The following is a 13,027-nucleotide window of genomic DNA, read 5'->3' as shown; positions in this document are numbered from 1 at the left end:
TGTCAGGGTGACAGGTTAGGCAATAATGTGAAGAAGTGAGCCTGTTTCAGTGATGTAGAGCCTTTACGAGTTACAATCTTACATAGCCGAGCCCCAAAACATGGTGTGGAAGTGATTACGGGCCTTAAGCTCCCATGACATGGATATCTCCTGGCTGCGCAGCTCTCTGTCAGTGGATCATACTTTAATCTGATTGTAAAGACACTAGGTATGACACAGGCGCCTCAGGAATGTAACCTGTCATTAATAACAATTACAGATGGATTCAATAGCTGATAATCAAGAGGGTTCAGGAATTCCCAACTACCGTACTTGTTTTCCAGAGCTTTGAGGCTCTGCTCAAGTTAGTGAAAGAAGTGATTTCACACATAAAACACAAGAGAAACACACATTTTCTGATGATTAATGTTCTAACTGTGGTTTGAAAACAACCAGCAGCAAAGATGAACACTTCTGACCTTTTTCTTCTTACCTCAAATATCATCAAATCAACATTGGCCAACAGCGGGGATGCACTCCTGGGCACATTAGCACCATCAAAAACCAGTGAGAGGAACTGCCTGATTTCTTACCAAATAACTGGCAGGGGTAAGTGTGGGGGTCCTCCAGCCTCTTCAGACAACACTGAGTGGTTTTAATGACACACATTCACACCAGCCTGTGCCAGCTGGCATGACACAGCTACTGGCAGGCTCCATCTTTGACAAAAGACGAAGTGGACCGCTTTAACCTCACAGCTCTCAATAACCTTCCATAAGTTCCCAAACGTTTCTGCTTGAACTGGGAAAGGACGGCTCCCTCTGCGTCCAATAGAAACACCGGGCCGTGGGGCAGCTCATGAAGCAAGTTAGACAAATAAATCCGTACATGTTTGTGGTCCAGCTAACCAGGGATTCTCATGCCAGCCTTTCAGTTTGTGATCAAAAGTGGGAAGGAAATAAATCAAAACACTCTAGAGTTCATCTAAAACACACAGAGTAAATGCAGTAAAAGGTCAAAGAAAGTGCACGGAGTAAAGATTAAACAACCCTATTTGTTCATCTTAGTTTGCCAGAGTCGTGTGGACGTAAGGCGCCGTGTGGCTCTGGGAGACATTGATCCGTTACTTATAAGAGACGGTTTTTATGTCAGTGGCCTAATGAGAACACCACAGAGCCTTTGGTAGAGATCAGGGTGACGCGAGCAGCCTGCAGCACAAACGCTTCTGCTGCTCCGCCACACGAGAGGCCAGGCGTTTCACGTGACACGGAAACAGACGTGGGCCCTGTCACCAAAAGGGAGCTAATATTACTACTGAACCCTTTAGAAAAACACACCACACACCCTCCGACTATGCCAACATGACACGGATAAAGTTGTTCTCTGTGCACTCGTTAAAAAATAGAATGATTCTCCACAAAAGCAGAGATTTTACTTTCATATCTCAAAGTGTTGACAGGTTTCTGTGACTCTGAGGCTTTTGGGGTGAATAAAAGCTGTTTTAACCAGATCCTTTACCAAAGCAGGAAACAGAGCCCATTCAGCCGAGTCCCAGTACCGAATTCGGTACTTTTTAAGGTACCGACCGAATTCCATAGTACCGACTGAGCACCGATTCACGTCGTTTGAAACGGTGCCTCGTTTCGGTACCCGTCCTTCATAAGGAGAACTTGCCAAGACAGCTGCGCATGCGCAAGAGCGTTATGTCGGTCGCTGCGAGCGAGTTGTAAACAGAGCAGCATGGTAGAAAGAACTCACGCTAAAGCTTGGGTCCACTTCACTAAATGTGATGGGTAACTGGGTGATGATGAAACCAGTGACAACGATCTAAGTGAGACATCCTTATCTTAATTAATTTCATAAATAAAATGTTTAAGATAACGTTAGCTTGATATGTTAGCTTCCGTTTCGCTAATGGTGCGTTCACTTTCTCCTCGGAACTCCGAATCTCCAGCTAGAAGAACATGAACGCGCTCTAAAGTTTGGCTTCACTTTACTAAATGCGACGGGTGATTGGGTGAAGATGAAACCAGAGACAACGATCTAAGTGTGAGGCACCATCGTTTTAATCTGCTCCAGCAGCTAAATAAACTGTTTAAGATAATGTTAGCTTGATATGTTAGCTTCCATTGCCACCATTGGTGCGTTTGCTTTCTCCTCGGAAATTCTAACTTCCCAGTAGGAAAAATCAAATGAAAAAAGACAGCAAAAGGAATGAAGATACACAGTAAATTTAGTTCACAGTAAAGATGTTTGCTTCAGTTTAATTATCAGCTTATATAACTACAAGGACGATGTTAAAATAAAAACAGATGAATGTTATTTATCGTGATATTTATCAAATATTGTTATATATTGAGAAAAATATATATTTAATTATAAAAGAGAATTAAAATATTAAACACTCAAAAGTATCAAAGATTGGTACCGTTAAGTACCGGTATCGATTCCTAGGTACCGGGAATTAGTACCAAATCGATTCAAATGCCATAGGTACCCATCCCTAGAAAAGGGACTTTAAACTCGTTTGTTCTGAATCCTAACAGGTGTCATTATAATTCAGATCAGATTATTAACAGTTATGTAGGAAGTAGGATATGAATCAGTTTCATCCCTTGACAAACAGTAATGTCTCAGCATAAAAGCTATTTCGATTGAGTAGCTCATTCTTGAATTTGTTTTCTTTTTTATACCTTTTGTTTTTGGGATAAAAAGAAAACCTTTCTGTAGAAAACAAACAATTTATTCCTGTTTCCACCTGCTAGTCTCGCTCTGGGCTCGGTCCAAACCGCATCTTTTGATGTGAGAGAAACGTAAGACCAACTTTTAATAAACGTCTTCAAGTTTGTTTAGTTTGAAACTTCACTGCTTAATTCTTCTTCCTCTTATCGTGTTGTTCACAGGGAACTTGTAGCTTTTACAGTTTGTCCGAGTAACACAGGAAAGGTTACGCGACAGACAGACACACAGACAGACAGACAGACAGACAGACAGACACACACACACACACACACACACACACACACACACACACACACACACACACACACACACACACACACACACACACACACACACAGAGAGAGAGAGAGGTGATTTGGATCTTACCCTCTATCCTCCTGAAATCCCTCCAGCTCATCTCTCTGTTCAGCCAAGGTGGACTCCAGATCCAGATAGCTACCACTATGGGACAGCTGAAGGGCACAGTCATCAGGCTAAAAGTACAAAGAACACCCAGATGTTAGAGTTGTTGTTTCCAGACCTCAGCTGTATGAAACCCAGAATGAACAAATAGTCCCACAACAGCTCGACAGAACTTTTAATTTTCAAATAACAATTAATATTAGCATTTTAGATATTCTTCACTTGTCCACATGTTGAGGGTTTGGGGTCTGATAGACAGCAGGAGGAGACACTCTCCTCCCTGTTTAGTGCGCTACATGACCAGCCGAGCATAACTGTTGGAAACTCAGAGTCGGAGGCGCTTGGCCGTCTGGTGCCTCTTATGTCTCCTCTCTCCGTCTGATAAACTATCATCGCGCTCTGTGATTTTCCAGCAGAGGTATGATTTGTCTGGCCTTAAATGGCTGTCGTCACCTGACTCTGGTCAAGACGATGAAGAATGAGAGCGTCTCTTCACTTGTCTGCTTGACCTCCAAATTGGAGATATTAACCTATTTATATTGAGGGTCTGCCGGCTCTGCAGGACGCCGGCTCCGACGGTGAGGCAGAAGACAGGAAAACAAATACCACTGAAGGAGGCCAAACAGACGGCTTTAGGGCAGAGAACAGTGCTGCTCACACTAAAACTTCCTCTTGGTGAAGCATCCCGCATTAGCAACCTACAAGATCCTCACTCGTGATGAGAAACACGTGTAAACATAAAAACCCATGTGTTTTCAAACTTTAGCCATTTATTTCCAGGATCGATGCACTTCCACTTCCTCTCTTCATATGACAGTAACTCAATTAAATGTGAATGGGAAACACTGGGAGGGACATTTTGGCTTTGATGTGTGCTCTTGGCCTGTGTCACTGAAACAAAACATGTGGTTGGTGGGGACAGCTCGCTCACCCTCTCTTTGAGCTTCAATAACGTCTCTCCTTGCTTGGTTAAACACAAGATTATTGGTGATTTGACAAAAAAAGGTGGTAGAATCCTCTTCTGGAGGGGGTTGCAACACAAGAAACATCTGAGGAGATTTTGTGGTTTCTGATATGAATTTAGATTGTTGTTGATGTTCTCACAGTCAGACAGGCAGAGACAAAAAGACAGATAAGGACAAAGGAAGATGGGTAGAGTAAAAAGAAGAAAAACAAACATATTGTTTTTGCTTTCAGACGAAGTGATTCTACAGATTAGAGAGGATATTCTTACGGGAAATCCAAGCAGAGGGGACAGATTAGGCCCCAATGTTTTTATGCTCATGCAGTCATGTCATCCATCCATCCATCATCAATCAATCATCTACCATCCATCCATCCATCTGTCTGTACATCATCCATCCATTCATCCATCCATCCATCCATCCATCCGTCCTTAATCCATTCATCCATCTATCCATCCGTCCATCATCTATCCATCATCCATTCATGTATCCACCCATTCATCCATCTATCCATCCGTCCATCATCTATCCATCATCCATTCATGTATCCACCCATTCATCCATCATCCACCCATCCATCCATCCATCCGTCCTTAATCCATTCATCCATCCATCCATCCATCCATCCATCCTTAATCCATTCATCCATCTATCCATCCATCCATCCGTCCATCATCTATCCATCATCCATTCATGTATCCACCCATTCATCCATCATCCACCGATCAATTCATTTGTCTGTCCATCCATCCATCATTCCATACATCCATCCATCCATCCATCCAGCCATCATCCATCCATCATCTACCCATCCATCTGTCTGTCCATCCATCCATACATCCATCATCCATCATTAATCCATTCATCCATCTATCCATCCATCCATCAATCATCTATCCATCATCCATTCATTTATCCACACATTCATCCATCATCCACCCATCATTCCATTTGTCTGTCCATCCATCCATCAATACGTCCATCCACCGATCCATCCATCATCCACCCATTCATTCATCCATTAATCCATCTATCCATCATCCATTCATTAATCCATCTTTCCATACATACATCATCCATAGGTCTACTATCCATCAGTTTGTCCATCCATCCATCCATCACCTATCCCTCCGTCCGTCCATCCTTCTGTACATCCATCCATCCATCTATCTATCTATCTATCTATCTATCTATCTATCTATCTATCTATCTATCTATCTATCTATCTATCTATCTATCTATCTATCTATCTATCTATCTATCTATCTATCTATCTATCTATCATCTATCTATCTATCTATCTATCTATCTATCTATCTATCTATCTATCTATCTATCTATCATCTATCTATCTATCTATCTATCTATCTATCTATCTATCTATCTATCTATCTATCTATCTATCTATCTATCTATCTATCTATCTATCTATCTATCTATCTATCTATCTATCTATCTATCTATCTATTATTATTCATCCATCCATCCATCCATCCAACCATCCATCATCTATCCATCATCCATCCGTCCATCTATCCTCACTGAGGGTCCTATTTGGATGGATGCAACCTTCATTTATTGCTTTGTACTTGTGACGTATGCAATTACAATAAAGTTGAATTCTATTCTATTCTATTTTCTCATAGGTAATAATCCTTAGGTTTACTATTTACTATTTGTTTTTTTACGACAAACAAAACTCGCAAAAAATAAGCTTGCTGAAAAAAAAACCAAAATTTGGGGAAAAACAGAATTTGTAGCTTTTTTACGTGACTGTTTTTGTTTTTGTGATTTAACGCCTTTTGTTTTGGTCAACACCATTTATTAATTTCAACTATGTTGTTCAGACTAAATTTCCTTGTTTTTAGTTTATTTTGTCAATATATTGACACTTCTATCCTGTTGTGCTTAGATCTTCAACAAGGAGGCAGAATGCTTTTGTGGAATTCAATGGTGCAGAAGAATGTACTAATCCTGTTAAAGAGACAGAGACCTAGGAAAGTTGGGAATATGTGGAGCAAATATGATACAATTAGCAATACTGGGTTAAAGTGAGGAGCTTGCATAAAAACAAATAAGTAAAGTGTTTGTTTAATTTCTTTACTCTGTGCTAAACAAGAGGTTCAACTTGAAGGTCAAACCAAAAATTAACCAACTAAGGAACCAATAAAGAGGAAACCAATGCAGCTCACTAGGTTTACCATTAACCCATCCCTAGTGCATCTTGTGACACTTTCATCCTTTACTCAAAGCCCCTTCAGGTCCTCGTTAAAGACTTGACTTACTTTACTAATCATAGATAATGTCACGTAGAACCAGGCCAGGGTGATGTACGTACAAGCCCTTAATCCATAGGAGTAGGAATACTAGCAGCAGATTATCAGCAGCAAACATGTTTAGCTGTGTCCTGCCCAGGACTTGAACCCACAGTTGCAGTGTTATGGCCAAGTCCAGAGAAGTAACCACAAGCGCTCTGCTTGCACACTGAAGTCTGGCCTCTCCCTTCAACAACCATACTGTGGTCCAGTGACCAGAGAGGCAGTGCAGGGAAAAAGTGCCTAAAAATAAATACCGTGCAATTTCCAATTCAAAGCTACTATCATACTCCAACTTTTTTATTTAACCTGGGAAAGACATCTAAGAGCAGATTAAATCAACTAGGTACACTTTACATTGCATAAACCTATAATACTAAATCTGCACATTATTACTCACTTATGCCACCTGCTCGCTGTTGGTTACCATGGAGACCAGATCAAACACCATGAATTACAGTCATCTGCTTGAGAAAGATTTGGGGTCTTCCTGTGAAGGCATGTGACATTAAAGCACACCTGATGCATGAGTGAGAAACCACAACAGTAATCTGAAGTTCCTGCTCAGCATACAGGGGATGCATTCTTCAGAAGGAGCCCTCTGCTGTGACAACCCCTCAAAATGCAGAGAGCAGAAAAACCTCAACTCTGCAAGACAATGTGCACAGGAATTCAGGGGAGGAACCTGTATTTTAAAGCATTTTTTTACATAACATCTCATTTAATGTAGTTGCTCATTATGGGATGAAAAAAATGCAGAAAAACATTTTTTCCAAAAACTGAAACTGGGTAAGTCAGAAAAAATTTGGACTGGTATTTGAGTGTAGACAGAGCCCTGAGCTCACAATGACTCATCCATTAGAGAATTAGCAGATTGAGAAGCTGAGTAAATGTCCAGAAGCAACAGAAATCTCACTTACAGCTGATCCCAACTGAATGCAATACATGGTTATAAGAATCCCTGCAGGTGACTTTTCATCTTTGCAGGGTCAGACATGCAGAACAAACAACAACCTGCACAAATGCCCCACATCTTGAGGCTTTAGGACCGACACAACAGCATATGCAGCTAAGCCTCACCACCACTTCTATCAGACTGACCTTTAGGCAGGAGGCCATAAGAGCTGCTCCTTCAAAAACACTATTTCAGCTCAACCTTGCAACAACTGTTCTAAGTAGTTTGCAGATTGCCCAACAAGAGTTTAGGATCACGTCAGTCTTCACTGTGATAGTGTTCCTCTGACAGAAGGAGAGGAAGGTCAGACATCCACAGCATCCTTCTGTTGCCCAGCTCTGCACCTGATTTGGCTGATCGGTCTGACAGGATAAAGATGGACCCAGCAACATAAAATGTGCTTAATGTATTTGTTTTTATTGAAAAACAAAATAGACCGGATGCTGGTGCTGACGAAAACACTGCCTCCATCCTTGCTAAAGCATTTAAACCACTAAAAGTTCTACCTGCTGTGAAAACACTTTAGCTGCATTTTAAAGCTGCTTGCTCACTGATCCATTTGCTGTGTTTGGTAGCCTATAACCATTACCCGTTCAGGGTAATTATTAATTCAAAGGTGTTATCTTTTAACCAGAAGACGTGTGGGGTGAGGTACCTTGTGTGGGGCTTTGAGCAGCCTGTGGACTCCAGCGATCTGATTGATCAGAGGAAGATCCTCCCTGAAGGTGAACAGAGGTGGTCTGGTGGGCTCTGGGAAGTTGGTGCTGTTGAACGGATCAGTATCATCTAAGAACTGCACCCTGCACATAAACGTAGCCATGATGCATCCATGCACGGAGACTTGGAGGTTGATGCTTTGCTGAAGCCTGTGACAGGCGCTCCCCCTTCCTCACCCCTCCCTCCCAAACAACCGGCTGGTCCTCTGCAGTGAAATCCCGCACCGTGTTTATCCTCCTCGGTTCCTCAGTAGTTTCAGGCAGCGCGGAGGTGAGTGAGCGACAGTCCTGGCACTGAGGTCCGGCTCAGAGGCAGCAGGAGGCGGCGGTGTCCGAGGGCATTGCGGGCGGCGGCGGTGCTGAGGCGGACTGCGGCGTGTCGGTGCGCGGACCGGACGATGGGAGGCTCAGGCATAAACTCTGCCTGCTTGCCAGAGGACTCAGCAGTCGGACCTCAGCCGGTCTGACAGCAGCTCGGATTAAAGGCGCACCACCGACCTCTGGTGGTTAGGATGAGAATTACACAACGCGCAGAAGTCAAATGAACTACTCGTCTTTGTGGCCTACTGTAAACGAGTCAGTGAACATCTCACATTTCACTAATAGCTCTTTGAATGACCTAAGTTTGGAGAAACATAGATTACTACTTTGTACGAATCGCTTCTGCCAGCTTGAAACAACCCAACCCACAATAATGTCATATTTGTAAATGTTGTTTTACCCAACATCCACTCAGATCATAGAATTTCCTTCTTCCACCTTCGGAATAGTGCTAAGATTAGAAGCATACCTTCCAGGAGTGATGCTGAAAAACTAGTTCATGCATTTATTACATCAAGACTGGATTACTGTAATTCATTACTCTCAGGAAGTCCACAGAATGTAGTTAAAAGTCTTCAGCTTGTCCAAAATAGTGCAGCTAGAGTTCTGATGAGAATTACAAAGAGAGATCATATCACTCCTGTCTTAGCTTCCCTACATTGGCTACCTGTTAAATTCAGAATAGATTTTAAGATCCTTCTTCTCACATATCTGGGGCAGCAGTAGCTCAGGTGGCAGAGCGGGTTGCCTCATGATCGGAGGGTCATGGGTTCGATTCCAGCTCCCGCCAGGGATATCCTGCTGTTGTGTCCTTGGGCAAGACACTTCACCCAACTTGCCTGTGTTAGTGGTGGTCAGAGGGGCCGACGGCGCCAAATGGCAGCCTTGCCTCTGTCAGACCTCCCCAGGGCGGCTGTGGCTACAAGTAGCTTACCATCACTAGCAGTGTGTGAATGTGAGAGTGTGTGAAAGCGTCTTTGGGTGTCTAGAAAAGCACTATATAAGTTCAGTGCATTATTATTATATAAAGCTCGTAATAATCAAGCTCCATCATACATCAGTGATCTGATTGTTCCATACGTTTCTAACCGAGCACTTCGCTCTCAGACTGCAGGTCTACTGGTGGTTCCCACAATATCTAAAATTAGGATGGGAGGCAGATCTTTTATCTATCAGGCTCCTCTCTTGAGGAACCAGCTCCCAGCTTTAGTCCGTGAGGCAAACACCTTGTCTACTTTTAAAACTAAGCTTGAAACATTGTTTTTGATTTTGAGCGCGTGTGTGTGTGTGTGTGTGTGTGTGTGTGTGTGTGTGTGTGTGTGTGTGTGTGTGCAGTGTTGGGGGTAACGAGCAACGAGCAAAAAAAATGTCTTTCAGTAATGAGCAAACTAATTAATTACCGTCTTCTTTTAACAAAACATTGTTTCTGTTACTGATAAGGAAATGCGTGCGTTAAGCAGCGCGGTGTGTTGAAGCTGTCATCAGCTGATCAGGAGCTAAAGAGGTAGATGTTTTCATCCAAGCGCATCATGGCCGTGAAGAACGAGGACGAGGTGATGAATATCTACGGCTGCAGGTGTGGATCTGCAGCCATGCTCTTCTTGGCGTGACAGCGGGATGTATTGAAGGTCCACTCACCTGTTCACCGCTCAGACGTCCTGATCTTCTACCTTCCTAGATCATCCAGCTGTAACCTGTTTCTGATCATGTCTTTAGTCCCGCTGTAACACTGATGCATCAGTCTCAGACGTCATGGAGCTCAGGTGTTATTAGAACTACCTGTGTGTGTTTACCACCCAGCTTCAGCTCTTCTGTGTTTGGGCCTGACCCACGTTAGTAAATGTAAGTCCTCCATCAGATTTGTGCCTCTTCTAGTGTCATTTTAAAGGATATTTATTTATTTATTTAACCATTACTAGATTACCAGCAACAGAAATGCTACTAAAGCACACAATTATGTGAAGCTGGAAAAATTAGAATACTGTGCAAAATTACATCCATTTCTGTAATTTAACTAGACTGAGAGACCATTTAAAGGCTTGGGAACCTTTACAGGTGTTTCTAATTGCAATTTTAAATTTTAGCTGATTGGGGTCTTGTTAAATACCACACAGTGACCTTTTAAAAGTTTAGATCAGTGGTTCCTAACCTGGGGGTCCTGACCTCCACAAGGGGACGCCAAAGCCTCTCCGTGGGTCGCCAGGACCTCTCCACTTCAAGGGGTTATAACTTCATTTATTACTTGTTTATAGCCTACATTTTGCTCACATTTTTTTTCATGAGTGAAAAGTTTACTGATATTAAGACAGGAAATAATTAGTACAGAAAGAGTAACACACTTTTAAGAACATTTTGCTCAGCTCACTGTTTTATTTTCAAGTGTCAAAAGTTCATTAAAGATAGGACTGGTGGATTAATCACAGCATTTACAGTAAATAATCTAGTATAAACAGTAATATACACATTTAAGTACATTTTGCTCAGTGTATTTTTTATGTGTCAAACGTTTATTGAAAGGAATGATTGATTTATCAGTGTTTACAAGAAAAAACGTGTTCAGAAAAGTAATACAAACTGTCAAGCACATTATGCTCTGTTTGGTTTTGTTAATGACTTTGTACTGTACTGGAGCCTACTATTACTGTTATCCATTGCATCAAAGCATATTAAAATGTGCTTGAACAATTTTATCATTTCTTAATAATGTTTGTACTGGAAGAGAGAATGGGAGGGGGTCGTCAAAAATTTTACTGGTAAAAAGGTTGGGAACCACTGGTCTAGCTAAGTGTCATGTTCCTGTTAGTAGTTCCTCCTGTTAAGTGCTTATTTATTTAAATTATTCAGGTTTATAAAAAAACATTTGGACATACATTTTATTATGTTCCAGTCATTAGTCATTTATATTTCACTATTGTAGTAATTATTGCGAGCTTTAATGAAAAAAGTAACTAAGTAGTTATTTTTCTTGGTAATTAGTTACTTCTATAATCTTGTAACTCAGTTAGTAACTGAGTTACTTTTTTTGACAAAGTAATCAGTAACTATAACTAACTACTTTTTTAAAGTAATGTTCCCAACAATGTGTGTGTGTGTGTGTGTGTGTGTGTGTGTGTGTGTGTGTGTGTCTTCTCGATCCCCAGTGAGTCGTGGAGGATGGCTGCTTGTACTGAGTCAGGATCCTCTGGAGGTTTCTTCCTGTTAAAAGGGAGGTTTCCTCTCCACTGTCGCTGCATGCTTTCTTAGTATGAGGATTTCTGTAGACACTGACACAAGTCAGTGACTTGATGCAACCTGATGGTTTCCTTATGTGGCAATACGAGTGAACTATAGATATGGCGTGCTCCAAACACACTGTAACCTTTTACTTTATTCAGGGAGCAGCCAACAGTTGTCAGCAACGCCACCTTGGGAATTTCACCCAAGGAAGTATCAGAAGGCACATAGATTCATTCCACTAAATGAGGCATGAGACGTGGTTCCAAAAGTTACAATTGATTTATTTAAAATATAAAATAAAATATATGTATATTGTTAAAACTGGCTTTGATTAAAAACAGGACAACAAGACACACAGGGAATAACTTGCAGGACTGAGGCCCTGTCCACACGTAGCCGGGGATCTGCCAAAACGTAGATATTTTTCTACGTTTTGGCCTGTCATCCACGAAAACGGAGTTTTTTCCACACGAAAACTGATCTTTTTAAAAACTCTGGCCAAAGTGAAGATCTGTGTTTTCTCCGTTTTGGGTGTCTGCGTGTGGACAGACAAAACCAGAGTTTTTTTTTTATTATTTATTATTTTTTAAATGTGTCCTGTCTAGCTGTGAAGCAAGCAGAATTGATGTCTGAATGCTGGTGACAAGCCTTACAGATTTACTCTCAGGTGGAGCATCAAAGCGTCTGCTTTAAATGTCACGCCTGATACTTAAAATTTTATTGTTATTGTCTTTGAATGCTTTGTAATTCCGACCAGACACAGAGACAGAGGTGAAAGAGAAAGGAAAAGACAAATGGTGGTGGTGGTGGTGGGGGGGGGGGGGGGGGGGGGGGGCAAAAAAATAAACAATAATGAACAAGAGTCTGTTTCTAGACCTGCAGAAAGAGAAGGGCAGAAAAAATGGGACACACAACAATACATCAGGAGCAAGCTATCACTGCGTCAACGTGATGATGAAATATAAAATCAACATTGTTTAACTGAACAATCACACAATAATAAATCACTGTGCATTTAGTGGCAACGACAGCCTTGAGACAAGTGTTGAACGTGCCCAAGCCCATGCTTTTGAGAGCACCATGTGAGCACCTGTGTGAGGGAGCACCCTAACCCAAAACAATTTCTAATCGGAATCTGGTGCCCTTGAGCCAGCAAGGCTCCAACGAAAACTCCTCCCTAAGAAGATATGTGGAATGTGCCGTCACTATGGCAATTCTGTCTCCTATCCCAGCCTGGGCGGGACTGCGGGAAGGCCACCGAATCATTCCAGGATCACTGCAACCCTCCAAATCTCAATGCTCCTCCCCCTGTCCAGAATGAGGTGACATGCGCTGCTTGTAGTGGCTGCAGGAACTGAAGTGTGGATAGTCCCAACCCACCACCCCACCTAGTGGACACTTATGTTGTGTGATGTC

The 13,027-nt window shown here is 42.0% G+C and overlaps 1 protein-coding gene across 4 annotated transcripts in view; it reads right to left on the bottom strand.

Annotated features, from left to right (window-relative positions):
• Positions 1 to 8,310, bottom strand: part of fhod3b (formin homology 2 domain containing 3b) — a 131,862-nt gene extending 123,552 nt beyond the window's left edge. For all 4 annotated transcript variants that reach the window (XM_054740311.2, XM_054740313.2, XM_070551636.1 and 1 more), the window contains exons 1-2: positions 8,014 to 8,310; positions 3,088 to 3,194 (exon numbers count right to left, since the gene is read on the bottom strand). In XM_054740311.2, coding sequence (XP_054596286.2) covers positions 3,088 to 3,194; positions 8,014 to 8,178 — 272 coding nt within the window. In that variant the 5' untranslated portion in view covers positions 8,179 to 8,310. The remainder of the gene's footprint in view (positions 1 to 3,087; positions 3,195 to 8,013) is intronic.
• Positions 8,311 to 13,027: the final 4,717 nt, after the last annotated feature.

The sequence above is a fragment of the Nothobranchius furzeri genome, chromosome 5 (assembly GCF_043380555.1).
Source record: "Nothobranchius furzeri strain GRZ-AD chromosome 5, NfurGRZ-RIMD1, whole genome shotgun sequence".
Taxonomy (NCBI): Eukaryota; Metazoa; Chordata; class Actinopteri; order Cyprinodontiformes; family Nothobranchiidae; genus Nothobranchius; species Nothobranchius furzeri.
The sequence above is the reverse complement of the archived record's forward strand: the minus strand, read 5'-3'. Positions and strand labels throughout refer to the sequence as shown.